A 20,644-nucleotide genomic window follows, 5' to 3' on the forward strand; every position below is an offset into this window, starting at 1 on the left:
ATATGGAGTAAATACTATATTTCTTCTCATTTACTCATATTATAAGGGGCTGTGAGCTTCTATGTTTCAACTGCATACATGTTGTTAAATGCGCAACAGCTCTCCATTCAGGACAAATAGTCCAGAAACAGTCGTGAAGAACAGCATTGATGGACACTAAAGAAAACCTCACACAACCAGCTATGTGGAAACAAACACTTTCACTAAACGTGCTGTTGTACCGGTTAACCATTTGATTTTCCACCTGAATGAGTAGAGTAAATAAGATCTCCGTGACGCCTCGGCCAATATTTGCTTAACAGACGGATAGCAACCTGGGATCAAAAAGTGAGACTGGAAAAATAGCGTTTGACAATTTAAAGTTTTTATAAAAACAGGCTGGAAATTATATTTTCAAATATTGATAAAAGATATTCAAAAATGTCAAAAAATTGTGAAATTATAGCATATAGCAAAGATCATTTATTTCAATAAGACTTGTTGTGCATATGAAATATATGTGATGATCTCAATCAGCAAAATACATTATTTTTAAATTATTTTCAGAATTTGTTTTTTAATCAGTATAGTGGTTAGTGCATTTGAAATATATTTTATTCATATTATTCATTATCATTATATTATTATATGTTTAGGATACGTTAATATATATTACTATTTATTATACAATTCTATATGTGGTATTTAATATATATTGAAATTAAACAATCGTTTCAAATCAAAGAAAAGCTCAGATGTATGTCTTCTTTAGGAAACACCATGATTTAAAACAGAAGCTCATAATTCTTCCCTGGAAATGTAGGGCAATAATCATGCCAGCTGTTGAAAATCGAGGCTAATGTGAGCGCTTGGAGTTCCCCGTGATGCGTTGCATGCATGGCTATATGAGGACTATTTTCCAGCGTGACGTTGCGCGTCATCTGACCAATCGGTGGAGAACTGAGGCTGATATTAAGAGAAAGTTTACAGTGAGTGAGGGTTACATTGTTTTTTTTTTTTCATTCTCACTGACATTTCCTCTCCGAACGGGATTCAAAAGTGACACACAATCTGGACTCATGAGACTCGTTTTAATTCATTCAGTCGCAAAGGGCTTGAAACAGCAGGATATTGATCAGAGTCAGAAATATCCCGGTAAGTTAAGATAAAATAATGCATGTTTTAACCTCAGTCCTCAGAAGAAGAAGAAAAAAAAAAAAAAAAAAAAAAAAAAAACGCAAATGCACGATCTGTGTTCATTAAGGAAAATACTTTTGATTTCGTCTATAATGTTAATTTTCCAATTTCACTATAAATGTTTTATTTGAAAAGCTGTTACAAAACATAAATTATAACCAACTAAAAGATACAAGTGATATATATTCATGGAAAATATTTAATTTGGCTCTTGTTGATGGATTTGGACAGGACTATGTTTGTTTATATAGTAATTTTCCATCTTAATATTTCTCCTCTCTTATCCCTCAACTCTTAAAGTAGCCATAAAATATTTAATTAACCATTTTGTCAAATATAGACAAAGTTAAATCTGCATTTGGAATGGTTATTTTAGTAGGCAACATTTTTATAAAATGTAAGGAATTGTGTAAATTCATTAGTGTAGATAAAGACAGCTACAGTTCACAAATTACATCACCTTAAAATATATTTTTAATGTTTTAAAAAAGTTTTTATTAGATTAAAAATCTTTCGCTTTTAAAGGACGTTTTTTTGCTTTGACTTTTGCTTTGGAACGCAAATTAATGTAATTCAGTGAAAGAAGAAATGTCAAAATTGTGTCTCCAGTTTCTCAAAGCAATTAAAATTACTAATTTGTATAAACATTCTTCTTATTCTTCTTCTTAATGATAATAATAATGTTAGGTTTGGCGTTTTTCTATTATAATTTAACATTACGTCATTAAATTGTAATTATTATCAAAAAATAAATCATAAATAAGTATTACATGAAAAAGATTAAGTAAAAAACATGGACATTGGTGAGTAAACGTCTATGGCGGCAGAACTTTAGTCCGTATATTGATTATATTTTTATTTATTCACTCTTTCGTTCGAGTTCTTCTGAAGTATGACGTCAGTCCCATTCCCTCCCCTCGTTCTCCTTTTCTAAAAAGTTTTGAGAAGACACAGTGACCGCTTTGCCCAAGAGCGAAACAGCTACGAGATTAGGGATTACTTTTCACGACTTCGTATTAGCAGTTACTAATCCCAATTGGGCTAATTGCTTTGCGTGTAAAATTGCTATCTGCAGGGTTCATTTGATGTATGGGTTTGTATGGCCTGGAGGGTGATGCCCCCTGAATTAGACCACATCCTAAAGACACCTCATTAACACTGAGAGGATTTACAAGTTATCTAAAAGAGGAATCAACAGCTATGGCACAATTACAAAGTTTAGGACATTCTTTTTGTGTGTGTCATATATATATATATATATATACTGTATATACACACACACGCACACACAACAGAGTACATTTAAAAATGAATATTTTAAAGTGGATTAGGCTACTAAGTAATCAGAGGCAAAGACCAAAACACAGATAAGAAGAGCTAATTGTGGAAACATTCGGAGGAGTAAAACAGACAGAAACTCTACAGGGCCCATACAGGGACAGAGCTGTTTATTATCCATTTCCATTGAGGCTTCTTTTTACTCCTCGGCAGTGTCGTTTGTCTCCTTTTAGTGACACAGTCAGGGACGCAATAGTTCTCGGGGGCTCTCATTCACCCTGCTAGATAGTTTATTGATGAGCTTTGACTATTTCCTAACTTTGCATATGTCTGGGAAAGTGAATGCAATGATTACCGTGTCTTTTTTTAATCCCACACGCTACTCGAGTTACGACTGTACAGCCGAGTACATGCAGACGCGGAAGGGTTGCTTTCGGCTGTGCCGATGTGTGAATATGCGAGACGGGTTTCGTGGTGCTCAGATAGATAGATAGATAGATAGATAGATACATATATACATTCATAGATAGATTAGCTTCCATAATAAATGAATGCACCTACTCGACATTAATTAGTACAGCTGAGTTTAGGCATATAAATATGGGAAAAGTATAGTAAGTTTAAGATACAAATAACACCGAGTTACACATTTTTTTTTTTTTTTTTTTGGTCGATATTAGCAGTTAAATTTTGCAAAAATCAAAATGTAATATGCATGCATTATATCCTGCATGAGCCAGTTTACCTATGGGACCTGTATGTTCCTCATGATTTTATTTTATTTGCATTTTAAAATCACGTTCCCCCACTGTTGCAAACAGAAAGTACTAGGCTACTAGACAGAGGTCTTCACTGTTTGTGACTCATAGGAACATGCTGTAAAATGAGTGAACAGTGAAATTAGGGGGAAAATCCGGCCACGTGGACACGGAGGTAACCTCCACGCGCAGATATTGTGCAAAAGCGCGTGAGTGTCAACAAAAGCACGTGGAGAGTGTTTGCGTTTGTTTTAGCCAGTTGCACCAGGGACCATTTGCAAGTGCACTTAATGCACAGAGCAAACAGGTGCTCCTTTTGAATTCACAGCTGTCAACAGGTTGCTTTCTTGTATCAGTGTCACGGAGGGCCAGATCTCTCAGGACCTAAAAGCCTCAAGCAAACAATCACTCAGGAATATTCCGTAAAAACGCAGATTTTCGTGGGAGAGTTGCTGCAACATTTTACAGTATAGTCCATGTTACACATATTACATATTCAGATAATAAAGCCTTACACTGAGAAAAATAGTGTAGAAACAAATTTTCACTCAGAAACTAGTAAATTTCACAATTAAAAAACGGCAAGTAACATTGAATTAAACGTGAAAATTTTAAATAGAAAAACTTTAGTATTTCTTGTAAAACCTACTCCAGTAATCGGTGTTTAATTTACAAATTCGATTTTCTTTATTATAATGTATAGTAAAAATAATAACAAAATGTAAAAGCAATTTAATTTAATTCAAATATAATCTGCCTTATTTAATAACTATGTAAGTATAATAGTGTAAAACATGACTTAAGTTATTAATCTTACTTTTCAGGCCAAATTGCAATGTGAAAACACATAAGACAAAAGAGCTAAAAACTACAAAACACTGAAATGCTTTTTTTCTAAGTGAACTTAAGCCCAGTGGTGAGATTTAAGCAGTGCATCTAACAGAAACAGACTGAAGCAATCCTGCACCATTGAGTAAAGCAATATTGAGTGAGTTTGAGAGGGGGCGCTCAGCATTTGCATGCGCGGACTGATTAGTTGGTTCAGAAGTGGCCTGTTTTCTGTTCTGTGATGGCAGAGGGTCAGTGCTTCTCCAGTGGGCCGGTAAAGCGCTGCAAGCGGGGACAGACAGACTAAATACATCAGTACTATCACCAATCAGAATAGGTGTGTTCCACAGTCTCTCTCGCGCGCGCTCTCTCTCTCTCTCTCTTTCTCACTGTCTCTCTCACTCACTCACTCACTTCACATGCGAGCACACACACTCTCAGTCCCTGAGCAGTCCTGACATCTCCGCTCACTGTCAATCTGTGTCTCCTTCGCAGGGAATTTCCTTCCAGATAGAGGAACGCTGGCAAAACATATATTCTGAGAAGAAATTACTATTGGAAACCAATTGTTTATTTCCCAGTTTCAGCAGTTTGCTCGGAAGGGCTCAGGCGGTGGAGCAGAATGCCTCAAAAAGGTGAGTGCGCGTGTTAAAAAATTAAGTTAGTTGTTAGTGTGGGATTCAGAATTTTATTGAAGTGATCCATCCCATTTTTGTTTATTAATGACATTAAGGTTATTATAAGTGGTGTTGCCGAGTCATAAAAATAAAAACGTGCTCGCCTTATTAATAGTTTATATGCTAACTCACAAACTAAATAACTAAACAGAGCAGCACTTTAAGATGATGCTATATATTTTTTCTGTCTACTTTTTAGATAGAATCAACTGCTGTTTGCGCACAGTAAATGTGTATCTGTGAGAGGCAGGAGTTAGAAGCCACATTAGGCCTGAACTGTGTTTTTTTGCGGAGCACGGGAATGCATTGACCCGTTGAGGAAAGGTGTCAGTTTGATTCATCAGCCGAGTGCCTTCTTAAAGATTTGCCTGAATCTCACGAGGACCTGCTTGTTTATTATTTTTTGGATTGTAAGATTAATCATATTTAGAGTTTTTGTAATTGTAAGCGATTAAAAAAAAAGTCCAGATAATAAAGTTCAGTAGCCTGTTATTGGACTAATGCGCTGTCAAGACAAAAGCTTTTTTTACTTTTATGTTAAATATGTAGTCTAAAGATAAACATAAATATATAACGCCCTAATGAAATTAACTAAATAAAATTATTTATTAAATTTTATTAACTTAAAACTAACCATCACAGCGCACTCGTTTATTTTACCCAGCAAATATTCACCAGGCCTACTTATTCTACTAGTGTTTCTATGGCATTAGGACGCTCAAGTCCTTATAAACCTTCACTAAATAAATGTAGCTCCAAATAACAAAAGATTTCCCCGTCGATGGCAGTATAAGATGATTAGGGCATGTTAATGTCAGATCCTTCAAAACTTCCCACTGCGCTTTTGTACACATCCAGATGCATGTGTGCATGTGAATGATGCTTATGGAGAACACTGTTTCCTGAATAAGCATGTTTAATTAAAGCAATTGTAGTTAAGGATTACACAAACGAAAGAAATGCAGATGAGATCCTAGTTAACCTCATAAACAACAACAACAACAACAACAGCGTTAGATAAATCATTAACGAGTCTCAATGCACTTACAGCGAGAGCGAATTAAAAGAGCACAAAACAATTAACATTTTACTGTGATTAAGAGTGATTAAAAGATTTAATCGTCACATTAGGTATTTAATGCATTTTGATTTTACTTGCGGGTTTTTGTTTTTCCATTTCACGCAACTTTTTTTTTTTACATATACATATATATACACACACACACACACACATATATATATATATATATACATATAAGCTACTTGTTTTATAAGCTGACTATTTTTAAAGATATGACAATATCAACATTGATGAAGACACATTTTGTACTAATGACGTTTAATAACCGGCAATCTCTCTCGACAAATTATGTATTAAAAATTCAATTAAAATTGTATATATATATATAGTGAAAGTGAAAGTGAAAAAAGTGAAAGTGACGTGACATTCAGCCAAGTATGGTGACCCATACTCAGAATTAGTGCTCTGCATTTAACCCATCCGAAGTGCACACACACACATAGCAGTGAACACACACACACACACTGTGAACACACACCCGGAGCAGTGGGCAGCCATTTTTATGCTGTGGCGCCCGGGGAGCAGTTGGGGGTTCGATGCCTTGCTCAAGGGCACCTAAGTCGTGGTATTGAAGGTGGAGAGAGAACTGTACATGCACTCCCCCCACCCAGTGGTATTGAAGGTGGAGAGAGAACTGTACATGCACTCCCCCCACCCAAAGAGACTCTCTAACCATTAGGCCACAACTCCCCCGACTCTCTAACCATTAGGCCATCGCAAATAGCTATTTAAAAAATATTTAAATGGTTCTATTTTGTGGTAGCATGTAAGAGTTAATGTTAGAGATTAACGTCGTCAATAATAAAAATAGTATTTGAAGAAACAAATCAACAAAATGTTACAGAAAAAAAAAACTTTAAAACACTAAATTTAAGTGTTAAAGAATGCTTATTAAAGTAAGTTAAATTTACTGTTAAGGTGAAGTTTAAATGTTTTTTATTTTATTTAATCAGGCACTAGTTCTTCAATCTTGGGAAGAGGGCGAATGAAAACGGACACACCGGTTTTGTTATTTCAGCGTCTTGAGAGAAAATGAAACGAAAGACTTTCCTTCCCTGGGCCCCTTTTTAGCAATGTCTGTGAATAGATCCTTTATTGCAATTGTTTTTTTCCCAATTGAGCACCCTACTGGGCTGTTGCATCCTTTTACAACCCCTAACAACCCACACCCGTTACACAAACACCTCCAGATATTTATAACGCGAAATTACTTTTCTATTTTCCCCAAACCTCACAAACAGAAACACGCATTGGGGTTCGGGCACCGAGGTCATGGCCGTCAGGAAAGTGACAGTGCATGTTGTGTGTGTGTGTGTGGATGGTCGTCTGGGGGGCAGGGTGCCCTCGGCTCTTTGTATTCGGGCAAGTATTGGTACGTTTGGTGGGAGGTTGTGTTGCTAGTTGCAGAGGCCGAGTTGTGCTGGCTGGGTTTGGGTATAGAAGGTAAAAGAGGCGCATTGTTGAGCTCCAGCAGGCTTTGTTAGGATCCTCTCACCCCCCTCCAGTTCTCACTTTTCAGAGCACTGATGCGAAGTAGACAGCGTGTGTCACTGTACACTTTTGACGGGAAGATCTAAAGAGGAAGGTTGAACTTTTTTTTTTTCACAGACCACCAAGAAACTGAGACGGAAACACGATTCTATTTTCTAGTTACCCTTTGTTATATTTCACTTCAATTTTATATTTAATAGCACAGATTATTATTTTTTATATATATTTAATGTGCCAAAAGAATAAATAAACAAATGACAGGTGCAAAAGGCTGCATATAAAGTACGAATAAAATTGTTAAAAAAGAAAGAAGAACCTCCGTTAGCTTTTATATGCATTTAAAATAGAACTGAATAAAAGTCATCCGCACTAATATTACTCTTTTGCTCTATCCTAGGAATGATCTAAATAGTCAGACGCAAATGAAGGGCTAAATTGTTTTAATCGGACAGTCAACTCTGTTACCAGGCAAGTTTTTAACGCTGAAATTCCCCTAGAAAGGGTTATTCCCAAATACATCTTTTGACTCCTTTATGCGTTGAGATGCATCGGCCGTAAATGCAACGCCGAAAAAAAAAGATAGAAGGAAAGAGAGAGAGAAAAAATCTGGATTTCAACACTAACTCTATTTATTTTCTTTGTCATAAATAGAATACCATAACCAACCCACGTGGGAATCAGGAGTGGCGTCCATGATGCAAAACAGTAAGTGCAATTTTTATTAAGCCACTCATGTGTGTTTTCTTATTAATAATTGCTGTTTATTCAATGGCTGACTGCTTTATTTTCATTTACGATTAAACTTTAATTGCATTGCATTTCTGATGGGAATTTAAATATTTAAATAAATACAAAATATGCGAAAGTTTGAATTTTGGTACAAATGTGAGGCATTAAAATGCGAATATTTTCTCCAGAGAAAATTCCAACACTTTTCTGTTATTTCGTGTTGATATTTAAAAGAAAAGCTGAACGGATGCAAACTGCATTTTACATATATGTCGAGTATGAATAAACGAAATGCTGATGGGGGAGGAGATGTTTATTTCTGCTTGAGTTGGTAACAAATAAACGCAGCTCTGGCTAGATTAATGCAGAAAATAGTTGCCAACTTCCACAGAGGACTTGACAGTGCCGAAACAGCTAATGCACGAAACGGGACACATGAAATAGTTTGATGATTGCAGGATTTGATTTCAGGATTTTCCGTGCTTGCTTGAGGGGAAGAAAAGGGAGTTATGTTATTCTGTAAACGGCACTGCATCACTTAGTTCATGCATTTGTTTCTTACTGTAGGATCAGAGGTCTGACATATGATAAATGCTTCTGGAATTATTTCTTTGTGATTATGTAATGCAATTATACATTAGTCAGTCATGGAAATATAAGACAGAACCCAAATAATGAATAGTAAAATATATGTATAGAAAGATAAATTGAGAAATGTGGCATTTTTTTAATATTTGCAATTAAATGTAAAAATAAATAACACATTTAAATGCAAAAAAAAAAAAAAAAAAAATCTGTTTTAAATCTCCAGTTTGGCCTGGAGATTTAGGATTGATGTTCAAAATTCACAACATATGTTTCCCTATTAGTAGGGGAGCAATAAAATACAAGTCTCATTATGACTGCCACCAGGCCAGATCTACAGTCCTACACCCTGGGGAATTATGTTTATTAAGACTTAACCTTTGAACTGTGAAATGACAGGCCAGGTCATGTTTCTCTGTGATGGTGTCATCAATCAAATGGATTCATTTGATAAAAATGCACGCCTTCTTACCTTCAAGAGTCTATTAAATCCAACTAATCCTGGAATTATTGGTGGATTATTCCACTGGATTTGGACAGATTATCACACGTTTGTTGTGCAGCATCAGTGTTTAAATAAATCAGGTTCATTAAAATTAGTCCAGTTGGATGTGGTATTTAAATGAACAAGCTTCATTTATGACACCAATAAATTTTAAAGGCTCAGAACTGCACATTTTCACCTTTTCCACTGTGAGATATTTTAAATTTAGTGGCTTTTTTCAATGGTGTACTTCCCACAAAAGGACAGTAGCAGATGTGGGGTTTGTTACAAACAGTACGACAGACTGAAATAAAGCTTTGTCAGTTTTAATATGTTTAGAAACACGCACGCCCCTGTCCTCGTGCCCGTGCATTGCCCCTATAGCTAGAAATAAAATGAAGCCTCCCTTGAAGGCAACAAGAGCAGGATCCAGTTTTGTCTGATATCCAAATGCAGACAGAAAGGGTTGTTTTATCATGCTACTATTTGTCGTGACGATGCGTTTTTCAAAAGCAAAGCAGTGTCATATAAAGTGACAGTCCTGCCACAAGTACTTCAGCTGATCTTTTCAATGAGCCTTCCATGCATGATCCGAGGCGACCTCCGCCTATTTCCAGAAATTAAGCTCAAACTTGACGTGCAGCTAGCTTTATTCTAAAGACAAATGTCAGAGAGTCTCATCATATTTTCCCCCCTCTTCTTCTATATTTGGAGCTTATTTATTGCTTAGGAGCTCGGGCTCCTGCAGTCAGATGAGAGAGGAACAGAGAGCTAGAGCACACACACACACACACACACTCCAAGGGAGGCTTTTCATAAGGATTCACCTCAGTTTTTTTGCTCGCTTTGAATTGACTTTTCATTGGACTTTCACGTCGCATCAAAATACGCCAAACTGGTATGAGCTTTTCAAATTCTTCTGAGCTTTTTGGGTCCTGCTTTGCTTTAACATCTAGATATTTCACACATTGCTATTATGATGGAAAGCATCACTGCCGTATGCTTGGTCTATTTCAGATGGTCTGCTGTACTTGAATGGCAATGGGTGCTTATTTTATTAGGGATTTGTTAGTGTGGTGTGAACGAGAGTTTCCAAACACTGGTGTACGGTCTTGCGGAAAGCTGTTCTCGAGGGCAATTTGATTATGAAAATTTCAGTTCACTTGAATGGTGATGTTCAGACTCAGGTCATTTCATCAGCTGATCGTGTGCGTCAATTGAAGTGCATGACATTCAAATGTTGATTTATAGGGCATTACGACTTGTGTAAATGCAAAACTTAGCTTGGATTATTAAGGATGGTCAGATAATGTTGATTATTCATTTAAAAAATAATGACAAAGTTTACTTTGTTGGTCACACAGAATATATCACTTGCCTGAATCCCCAGTGAATTTTTAAGAGTCAGATCAGAAAGCTTAACAAATGCACATTGTTACTTTTTCCATTGTATATTTAAGATAATTTAAATTTAGAGGCTCTTTATTATTCATTTGAAAAAAATGCAAGTTTCCTTTGTTGGTTACACTTATTTGTGTAATGTATTTAATGTGCAATTATTTTGTAGTTATTGATTGCACTGACATAGTATATTATGTAACATGGACATTGTGATGTAAAAATCCACTTTTTTTTTGCTCTAATCTGACTCTGTTTGTCAGTAACACTGATCAAAGAAAAGCTCCAAGAAGTGGTGCTTTACTCTGGACAATGGGACACCAATTGAGGGAATGTTTTTGAGGGGAAAGACGAGCCAATTTGTCATGTCTCCATGTGCCACAGGTCACAGTGGCGTCAACCAGCTCGGCGGGGTGTTTGTGAACGGCAGACCGTTACCGGACTCCACCAGACAGAAGATCGTCGAACTCGCTCATAGTGGAGCACGACCCTGCGACATCTCCAGGATTCTGCAGGTGACCGTGAAGCCCATTTGTACATCCACAAGCTTTATGTGTCCTAGTGGAATAATTAAACTTAGTTAAAAGTCGAATCATGGTCACATACAATCAAATAGTACAGGTAAATAAAACGGATCACAATATAAAAAGATACTTTATTCAAATATTAAGCATGTGCTATTCATTTGTATTGCGCAGTAAACAAACAAACACTAACGTAAAGTGTGACCCCCATCGCAATGAAATCATCCTAGCAATTTTAAGGCATATTTTCTGTGTTCATAGACCCATGATGATGCAAAAGTCCAACTGGACAATAAGAACGTAAGCGTATAACTGTTTGAAGCACTTTACATTATTTCACTTTAGTCTTAAATAATGTATGTGAATTGTGTATATTGCTGTTCATTCAGGTGTCGAATGGGTGTGTGAGCAAGATTTTGGGGAGATATTATGAGACCGGCTCCATCCGACCGCGAGCCATCGGAGGCAGCAAACCGAGGGTAGCGACGCCTGAAGTGGTCGGCAGAATAGCACAGTACAAGAGGGAGTGTCCCTCGATCTTTGCCTGGGAAATTCGGGACAGGCTGCTGTCTGAAGGGGCGTGCACCAACGATAACATACCGAGCGTAAGTGCAAATAATGCTTCATTTGCATCATTTAATTGTGCAAAAAACATTTTCATTGACAAAACAGAATAATTGTTTGCATTTATCCATATTGTAAGAATTTACAGATTCATAAATACAAATAGCATTCATGGAGGGAGCTATAATAAAGTAACATGCCATTTTAAGGCTGGAACACACAGCCCTTGACTGACGGTCTGCTTTATACCTTTCAGGTGTCGTCGATAAATCGAGTCCTACGCAACCTGGCTAGCGAAAAGCAACAGATGGGTGCAGATGGCATGTACGACAAGCTGAGAATGCTCAACGGACAGACCGGCACGTGGGGGACTCGCCCGGGATGGTACACTGGTACGTCTGTGCCAGGACAACCAAATCAAGGTGAGACAGTCTAAAAGCAATAAGAGCATCACTGTCAGCAGCTAAATTGGATCATATCAACTACAAAAAGGAACAGCAACAACAAAACAACTGCATAAATAAATAAATAAATAAATAAACTGAGTTTTTTCATATCTGTAATATTTTAATAATAAAATTATTAACCATAATAATAACATATAAACAACAAAAAGGCACAGCAACAACAAAAAATGCAGCAAAAAAAAAGTCAGTAATATTAATGATTTTTTAAAAATAGAAATTAACAACAATAACATCATCCATAATAATCATGATAATAATCATAGTCATCATGATTTGTATTATTTTATTATACCATATTGTACTATAATTCTACCAAATTGATGACAATATTCAATATAATAAAGTACAATATATTAAACTATTTTTAATTAATAAAGTAAACTATACAGTATATCCATATAATGTATACAGTAATGTACATATATACATTATTATTAATTTAGCATAAATACTATGGTATTTTAAGGAACACTTTACAATAATGTTTCATTTGTTAACATTAGTTAACTATGAAAGTTAACATGATCTAACAATGAAAAATACTTTTAATGCATTTTTGAATCTTATTTAATGTTAATTTCAACATTTACTCGTACATTATTAAAGTCAAAAGTTTTTATTTTATTTTATTTTATTTGTTAATTTTATTCAATGGACCTGAGCTAACATGAACTAACAATGAACAGTTGCATTTTTATGAAATAACATGAACAAAGATTAATATAGAGAAATGTATTGTTCATTGTTAGTTAATGCATTAACTAATGGGATCTTGTTGTAAAGTGTTATTGTATTTTATTATAAATTCACAGAATTATTTTATTTGTTTTGAAAAGTGTTTGAAAAAAAAAAATCTCTTGTAGTGATCTACAGTATATCTCAGTCCATCTGAGATTATTATACAGAATGTAGAATAGCGTGCCATTAGCAAACTTAGATGTGGAAAAGGCCACTCATTAATTGAGGAGTTAGCACTAATTAATCGCTCATTTCAATACGGCTCCTGTCCGGCTCTTGGATTTGTGTGACTAGGAACAGAGTTTTCGGTGGAAGTGTCCATGCACTACCACCTGCCCCCTCCCCCTGCCACTGCCCTCCACATCATTTGCACCCCATGGGGAGTGAGAGAAAAGCACTGTGCGTCCCGGGACAAAAGATGTTTCTGTCACATGCAAGAATCTGTGACAGGCACAGCTCTGTCTCTCTGTAATTGCTCATTAGAGGTTGCTTTTTTTTTAGGGAGAGAGAGAGCACGCACAGGATTTGGTTAGAGGAGACAATGAAAAAAAGTTTAGCTGATGAATAGTTTGTTGCTAATCAGGTTGATGAATCAGAATCCTGCGTGTGGATGTTCACAGCATCACAAACACTGTCTGAGAATATTAATATTAAACAAGAAAAATGCAAATGACATTTACTTTATGTTTGTGCAATAATGTGCTGCTAAAAGGAATAATTCACCCCTAAAGTTAAAATATTCACCCTTGTGTCATTCCAGATGAGACTTTAAAAGAACTATCATACAGGTTCAAAAGACTTGGAATATAGTGCACTAGTCATACTGTATGGACAACTGTTATTGTGCTTTTTAAAGGTATGTGTATATATATATATATATATATATATATATATATACACACACACACACTTGTAATGATAACACATATATACTATATATGCATATATAAACAAAAACCATTAAAAATGACAAAACACAACAAAATTACTTGAACTTTAAAATGTAAAAAAAAATAAAACAGAAACTCTAGAAATAAAGTGATTCATAATAAAAAAACTATTAATAGTTTCTCAAAGATACAAAAATAACACTAGTTTGGAATGACATGAGAGTGAGCATTTTTTTTTTTTAGGTTATCTTGCTTTTCATGTTTATATCTTTCAATTCTTTTTTTTTTTTTTTGTAAACAGAATTGCGAGATATAAAAAATATGCGATATAAACTTCTAATTGAGTCAAGTCAAGTCTGCTTTATTGTCAATTCTTCCACATGTACAGTACACACATACAGAGAATTGAAACTGCGTTACTCTCGGACCCTTGGTGCATACAGATAACACTAACAGTAGAATGTTAAATAGTGTTATACAGTCAGAATTGCGAGATATAAACTCACGGTCGTATGAAATTTTTTCCTCAGAAATGGACTTTATAACTTGCAGTTGTGAGTTTAGAAAAAGTTGCAATTATCTTTTAAAGTTTTATATTCTGTGGCGGAAACGAGTTTCCATATCAACCAGCGAGTCACTGCAGGTGAAACAGTCTGAAATGGACTTGTTCTGATCGGAGAGACTTCTCTAACCCATCCTAAAGCAATGAAAGGTCTTTCAATGGTCATCTCCTGTTGAACGTATAAATCCTAACTGGCGTTTAACAGGCCCTGCCTGGGCTTCTTTGATTAATGACAGTGGTGTGTAGAGGTTAACATACTGAACTGAAAGCTCTGTTGACTAGATCCTTGTGTTATACAATGCTGAGCACTGCACGCCTCTCTTTTTGTTGTTCCTTTCCAATTGTGCCCTCGGGAGAATTTGAGCCTGACGAAAAAGGCCTGGCAGCCCATCTCTGTCTGCACAGTTTAATGGTTCCCCTCATTCTTCTGGTGGTATTGTGTCATAGAGAAAAGCAGCTCTCTATTCAAGTGTTGGTGGTCACCTCAATAGGTCCCTGGACACCCATACGGTGAATAGCACTAAGAATCCCTATACATTATATGTGCTGCGTATGAAAACACCCAAGAGAGCCTGAGGATGATTCAATGTGTTTCTTTTGGTACTTTGTTACAGAGCTATGCAGATGATGCTGACAATTCCTGGCCTGAGTCTAGAGGCGTATTCACAACAAATACAAACTCTATTCTATTATAAAATTACAAAATAAAATATTTTATTTACTTTACTTTTTTTGTTTGATACTTTTTTGGTCAATTATTCATGCAAATCAGTTATGCAAATAAAATATTATTATAAATTATTATTATTATTACTATTGACCAATGAATTAAAGCAAAAAAAAAAAGGAAAAAAAAAAGAATGAAATTCTTAATCTTAGAAATCTACTTAGAAATTGCCTTGGCAACTAACTGAAATAGATATGTTTTAGTTGAAGTACTAAAATTGCTTTAACTGAAATTTAAATAAAGCTATATAGAAAAATTTATCATAATAATAATATTAATGACAAAAGCACAGGCATCACTTTACAATAAGGTTCAATTTTTTAACATTAGTGAACTGCATATTATTTAACATGAACTAATAAAGAAAAATACTTCAAATGCATTAATTATTCTTAGTTAATGTTAATTTCAGCATTTACTAAAACATTATTAAAATCAAAAGTTGTATCTGTTAATACTATTTAACGGCACTGATCTAACATGAACTAACAAAGAACAGCTTTATTTTTATTAACTAATACTAACAAAGATTAGCAATCCTGTAACAAATATTTGCTCATTGTTAGTTAACTAATAGAACCTTATTGTAAAGTGTCACTAAAGCACATAACACAATTTAATAAATCATGAGCTAAAATTTAAATGAAAACTGAAAGTATAAAATATTAATAAATTCAAAATTTTAATAATTACTACAATATCATATAAATAATACTAAAATAACACTGATGCAACATGGTGTGAATAGACCCGAGGTTATGCAAAATGTGGTCTGTGTGATCTACACAGATTCTACAATTATTTCATCTTTTTTTTTTTTGCAGATGGTTGCCAGCAACAGGACAATGGAGGCGAGAACACTAACTCCATTAGCTCGAACGGTGAGGATTCAGATGAGACTCAAATGCGCCTGCAGTTGAAAAGAAAACTGCAAAGAAACAGAACGTCGTTCACTCAGGAGCAGATTGAAGCGCTGGAAAAAGGTGAGCATCAAGTGCAAGCATTAACAACAAATGTCTCTCATACCCAGCTGAGGTACACAGAATAACACGCTTTCACATCGGCTTTTAGAGTTTGAAAGAACCCACTATCCAGATGTTTTCGCAAGAGAAAGACTTGCAGCAAAAATCGACCTTCCAGAAGCTAGAATACAGGTGAGAACATTAATGCAAATTTATAACCATGCCAACTCCTGCATGTTCACTGTTACTATTGTCTACATCTGCTGACCTTCTCTGTGTTGCAGGTATGGTTCTCAAACAGAAGAGCCAAATGGAGGAGGGAAGAGAAGCTGAGGAACCAGCGACGACAAGCCAGCAACTCCTCCAGTCACATTCCCATCAGCAGCAGTTTCAACACAAGCGTCTACCAGGCAATCCCACAACCCACCACTCCTGGTAAATGGCACACCACAACTTAAACATATAAGGCATGCAATAAAGTCTTAACATCAAGACCAAATTTTTGTAACACTTTAGAATAGAGAACACATATTCACTATCAACTAAGAGTTTTCCCTGAACAAACTCCCAATTTGCTGCTTATTAATAGTTAGTAAGGTAGTTGTTAAGTTTAGGTATGGGCTGGATAAAGGGATTTAAAATACGGTCAGGCAGAATTAGGCATTGATTTTCTTTTGTCTTTTACCAGTGTCCTTCACAACAGGGTCAATGCTAGGCCGATCAGACACGGCTCTGACCAACACGTACACGGGTTTGCCTCCGATGCCCAGCTTCACAATGGCTAACAACCTGCCTATGCAAGTGAGTAGCATCATGAACACTCATTTCCCCTTGATAATGCTTGCTTAAGTGTCTCCCATTCCTTCATTTAACTCAAACTCCTCTGTGCTATAGATACTAAAAAGCTAAATATTTATATACATATATATTCTTGTTTTTTATAGCCAAGCCAGGCATCTTCCTATTCCTGCATGCTGCCCACCAGTCCGTCCGTGAATGGGCGAAGCTACGACACATACACACCCCCTCATATGCAGGCACACATGAACAGCCAAACAATGGCAACTTCTGGTACCACCTCAACAGGTAGGCAGAATAAGTTCATTGTGCACCCTTGACCAAATGCACATTTATACTACCGTTCAAAAGTTTGGGGTTAGAAAGTTTTTGATTCGCAAGACATAAACAGCAAGGGTGCATTAAATTGGTCAAATGTGACAGTAAAAAACATTTATAACGTTAAAAAATATTTACATTTCAAATAAATGCTGTTATTTGAGCTTTCTTTTCATCAAAGAATTTTGATAAAAATGTATCAGGCTTACCACAAAAATATGAAGCAGCGCAACTGTTTTTGACATTGGTAATAATAAAATATTTCTTGAGCAGCAAATCAGAATGATTTCTGAAGGATCATGTGAGAACAGTGAGGGCTGGAGTAATGATGCTGAAAATTTAGCTTTACCATCATAAGAATAAATTACATTTTAAAATATTTTAAAATAGTAAACAGTTATCTTAATATGTAATATTGTCTCGCAATATTACTGTTTTTACGGAGTCAAATAAATGAAGCATTGGTGTGCATAAGAGGCTTATTTCAAACACACAAAAAAAAAAAAAAAAAAAAAAAAATCACATATATATATATATATATATATTTTTTTTTTTTTTTTTTTTTTATAAAATCCTCTAAACCTTTTGAACGGTAGTTTATATGCATATGCTCTTTTACCAATTAACTGTTCACATTTAATATGCATTGCCCTATTTTTTTATTTTTTTAAATGCATGATTTTGTGTGTATTAATTGTGTTTCTGTTTTCACCCATTTTATGTATCATTTTTGTTCCTTCACTCTTAAATATAAAGGTTCCAAAATAGTTTTTTTTTTGGAGAATAGTTTTGGATTCTCCAAAGAAGCTTGCAGTGAACAGTTCTTAAAAGAACCATATTTTTACTGTGAAGAATTTTTGAACTTTTTAGAGTTCCTTTTTGCAATGGAAAGATTCCATGGATCTTATATGTTTTTCATGGAACCATCAATGCCAATAAAGAACCATTATTTTTAAGAGGGTTGAAAAATCATTAACACTTATAAAAAAAAAAAAATCCCTTTCATTGTCTTATTTTAACTCCAGTACATCTTGAATCATTACATCACAAACCTGTTTGTTAAAGTGCATTAAATTTTTTTTTTTAAAAACACTTAGTGGACAACACAAACTTCTCAATCCAGGTTCATACATAACACCAAAGTTTAAAGTTTGCAAACGGACATGTTTTTGACCTATATTCTGTCTCTATTTATAGGACTCATCTCCCCTGGAGTATCTGTCCCTGTCCAAGTTCCCGGAACTGAGCCAGACATGTCTCAGTATTGGTCAAGATTACAGTAAAGAAAAGAGTTACTTTGCCCTTTGACTTCCACACAGAGACTAAAAGAGAACCTGGACCTCTGCAGCAGTATTTCCACAAACACACAGACACACACAAACAAATACGAGGACGAGGAAGCGTGTGGATTCTTGTCACGGTCTGAAAACTTCCTTTAAGAGGAAAACCAGACGCTAGAGAGACTTTAATGGAACAAAAACAACAAACCTCTGCTACATCCACATTTTCGATCTCCATTATTTTGTTGTATTTTTGCATTGGCATTTATAAGTAAAGACAACAGCCAAAAATATGTTGCACTGGCATCCATTTGAAATGGCGGAGCATGATATATAGTGACTGTTTTCTACTGAGCTAATATCAGGATTACGGATCAGACTTCATACAGGCCCATATCAAAGAGTTACCGGCTAGAAGATCGAGGCTAAAAATCAACTTCACTATTTTTTTTCTACAAAAGGAACAACAGCCATTATGTAAATTTCTGAGACGTTTGTCATTAAATATGAGGGTTTGGAGCTGGGTAGACTGATTTTCTGAGGCCGTTTGTGCTTGATCGTTTATAATTGTGACGTCAAGAGGAAATGGAAGTTATAAAACGGCAGACTTTGCCATCAAAATAACATTCATCCATTTTGCTACTGTCCAATTGTAAGTATTTGTAGAAATCTCCACCTGGAATTATCGCGGATCATACATATATTCTCACATTTACTGCCCCCGAGAAAAATCTATAAATATGTTTTATACAGATTTTCATGCATTGTTAAAAAAAGAAAAAAAAAAAAAAACACTTCTTTAGGTCAGGTACAAGTTGTCTGTTAGGTATAGCTGTATTATAGTGTCCTACGGTCAAATAATTTTGTGAGACTAGAAATATTTAATTCCAGTAATTATGATTAAAAATGCTTGACAGAGTTTAAAAAAAAAGTAAGTGTTTGGCAGTTGTTTACAAGTACATATCAGACTTTAACCATTGTTGATTGTAAAAACAGACCAAAGCCTTTGTATTTCATCTAGTACACAACAATCTTAATCTTCTCTTTTTTTATCGTTAGTCTTGTGTTGCTATACATTTTGTAAAGGAAAAAAAAGTTGTTTTACATTCTAGTACACTGGCTTCGAGTATATATGACTGCGGCTTAATCACGCAGTCCTTATTTATGATTGACAACATGTTGACATCTCTTGAATTCTGCGTTTTTGTTGTGCATACCTGAAACACGAACACTTGTAATGGTTTTTGTGTCAGAGCAATGCTTTGGAAAACGGAAGGTCTACCCTGTCTTGCAGATATTTCAATTTAACTTTATTTAAAAGCTTTCTAAATGTATTTTGTGAAAACTATTAAAAACATTTTGTACAGTACACGTCGCTTTCTTCACGATTTTCCAAAATGCACGACTCCTATTGAAAATGAACATCATTTTCAAGTAAAACCATTCATAATTAAAAACATTACTACCCGTTTAAAGATGCACCAGCACGTCAAAACCCCTCACTTCTCTCCACATACCTCATAACCACCAAAGAACTCGTGAACAAAGGCACCAGCCGACTCCACACAACTCAGACATCACAAAAACACACCACAATAGAAAAGGCCTATGCCATTCAACACTGCCAGCTCTTGTTTTGGTAGAGTTACGATGGTCTAAAAGGAAGAGAAAAAAAGCGAGTGAGCGTGGGGGGAGGTGAGAGAGGGAAGAAACGAGAAGAATAAAGCGGTCCGAGCGAGCGGAGGGAGAGATGAAGCGATTGTGTGGCAGAATGAGTTATTTTGCTTCACTTGCTGTCTCAGCGGGAGGGACGCCGAGGGAAAGTGTCCATGTGGAAGGCTTTTTGGGGGTGTTTGGTTGGTCCTGATGTTAGCTGGGTCAGGTAGTGCCTTATGGGACGTCAGGACAGCTCTAGTCTCGCTCAAACACACCGACAAAGACAGCAGTGGAAGTGAAAAGTTCACTACTAAAGTTACACTTGTTATATTTCACTTCCAACAAAACTAGCGTCTTATTAGGCTCAAAATAATTGATGAACTATGTTTGTTCTTAACATATATTCATGTCACACCACGTGACTATTTGAGCAGAGTAATCACTCTATAAACGTAATTATAATGGCAAAAAATAGTTGACTGCATATAATATACTGATTTTTTTTTTTAAAAACTGTAAACACTGCTAACTATTTATGAGCAATGAAAATTAGGTTATGAAACATTAACGTGTGTATATAAAACATACCTGCCTCATGAATATATGCTTTCACATGCAGATTTATTCAGAAGCAGAAAATAATAATTTGAGCATGCATTTTTACATTAAAAAA

At 35.4% G+C, this 20,644-nt stretch overlaps 1 protein-coding gene across 8 annotated transcripts; it reads left to right on the top strand.

Annotated features, from left to right (window-relative positions):
- Positions 1–992: 992 nt before the first annotated feature.
- LOC109103978 (paired box protein Pax-6-like) lies at positions 993–20,474 on the top strand. Of its 8 annotated transcripts, none has more exons than XM_042759549.1 (13): positions 993–1,134; positions 4,536–4,675; positions 7,941–7,994; positions 10,870–11,000; positions 11,271–11,309; positions 11,399–11,614; positions 11,830–11,995; positions 15,782–15,940; positions 16,029–16,111; positions 16,204–16,354; positions 16,608–16,720; positions 16,864–17,005; positions 18,233–20,474. In XM_042759549.1, the coding sequence occupies exons 2-13, from the start codon at positions 4,663–4,665 to the stop codon at positions 18,316–18,318; spliced, it is 1,353 nt and encodes a 450-aa protein (XP_042615483.1). In that variant the 5' UTR covers positions 993–1,134; positions 4,536–4,662; the 3' UTR covers positions 18,319–20,474. The 8 variants fall into 8 exon arrangements, with proteins under 8 accessions (XP_042615483.1, XP_042615481.1, XP_042615479.1 ...); XM_042759550.1 differs by lacking the exon at positions 993–1,134 and adding an exon at positions 4,198–4,377; XM_019117325.2 differs by lacking the exon at positions 993–1,134 and adding an exon at positions 7,687–7,757 and having other exon boundaries at positions 4,443–4,675.
- The last annotated feature ends 170 nt before the right edge of the window (positions 20,475–20,644 follow it).

This window comes from Cyprinus carpio, chromosome A7 (assembly GCF_018340385.1).
Source record: "Cyprinus carpio isolate SPL01 chromosome A7, ASM1834038v1, whole genome shotgun sequence".
Lineage (NCBI taxonomy): Eukaryota > Metazoa > Chordata > Actinopteri > Cypriniformes > Cyprinidae > Cyprinus > Cyprinus carpio.

Bases quoted from the DNA above. Each gene is read 5' to 3' on its own strand.
- LOC109103978 (XM_042759545.1), top strand. From the start codon at position 1,059: ATGAGACTCGTTTTAATTCATTCAGTCGCAAAGGGCTTGAAACAGCAG. The intron at 15,941-16,028 runs GTGAGCATCAAG...ATCGGCTTTTAG, and splicing joins GATTGAAGCGCTGGAAAAAG to AGTTTGAAAGAACCCACTAT. The intron at 16,112-16,203 runs GTGAGAACATTA...TCTGTGTTGCAG, and splicing joins TTCCAGAAGCTAGAATACAG to GTATGGTTCTCAAACAGAAG.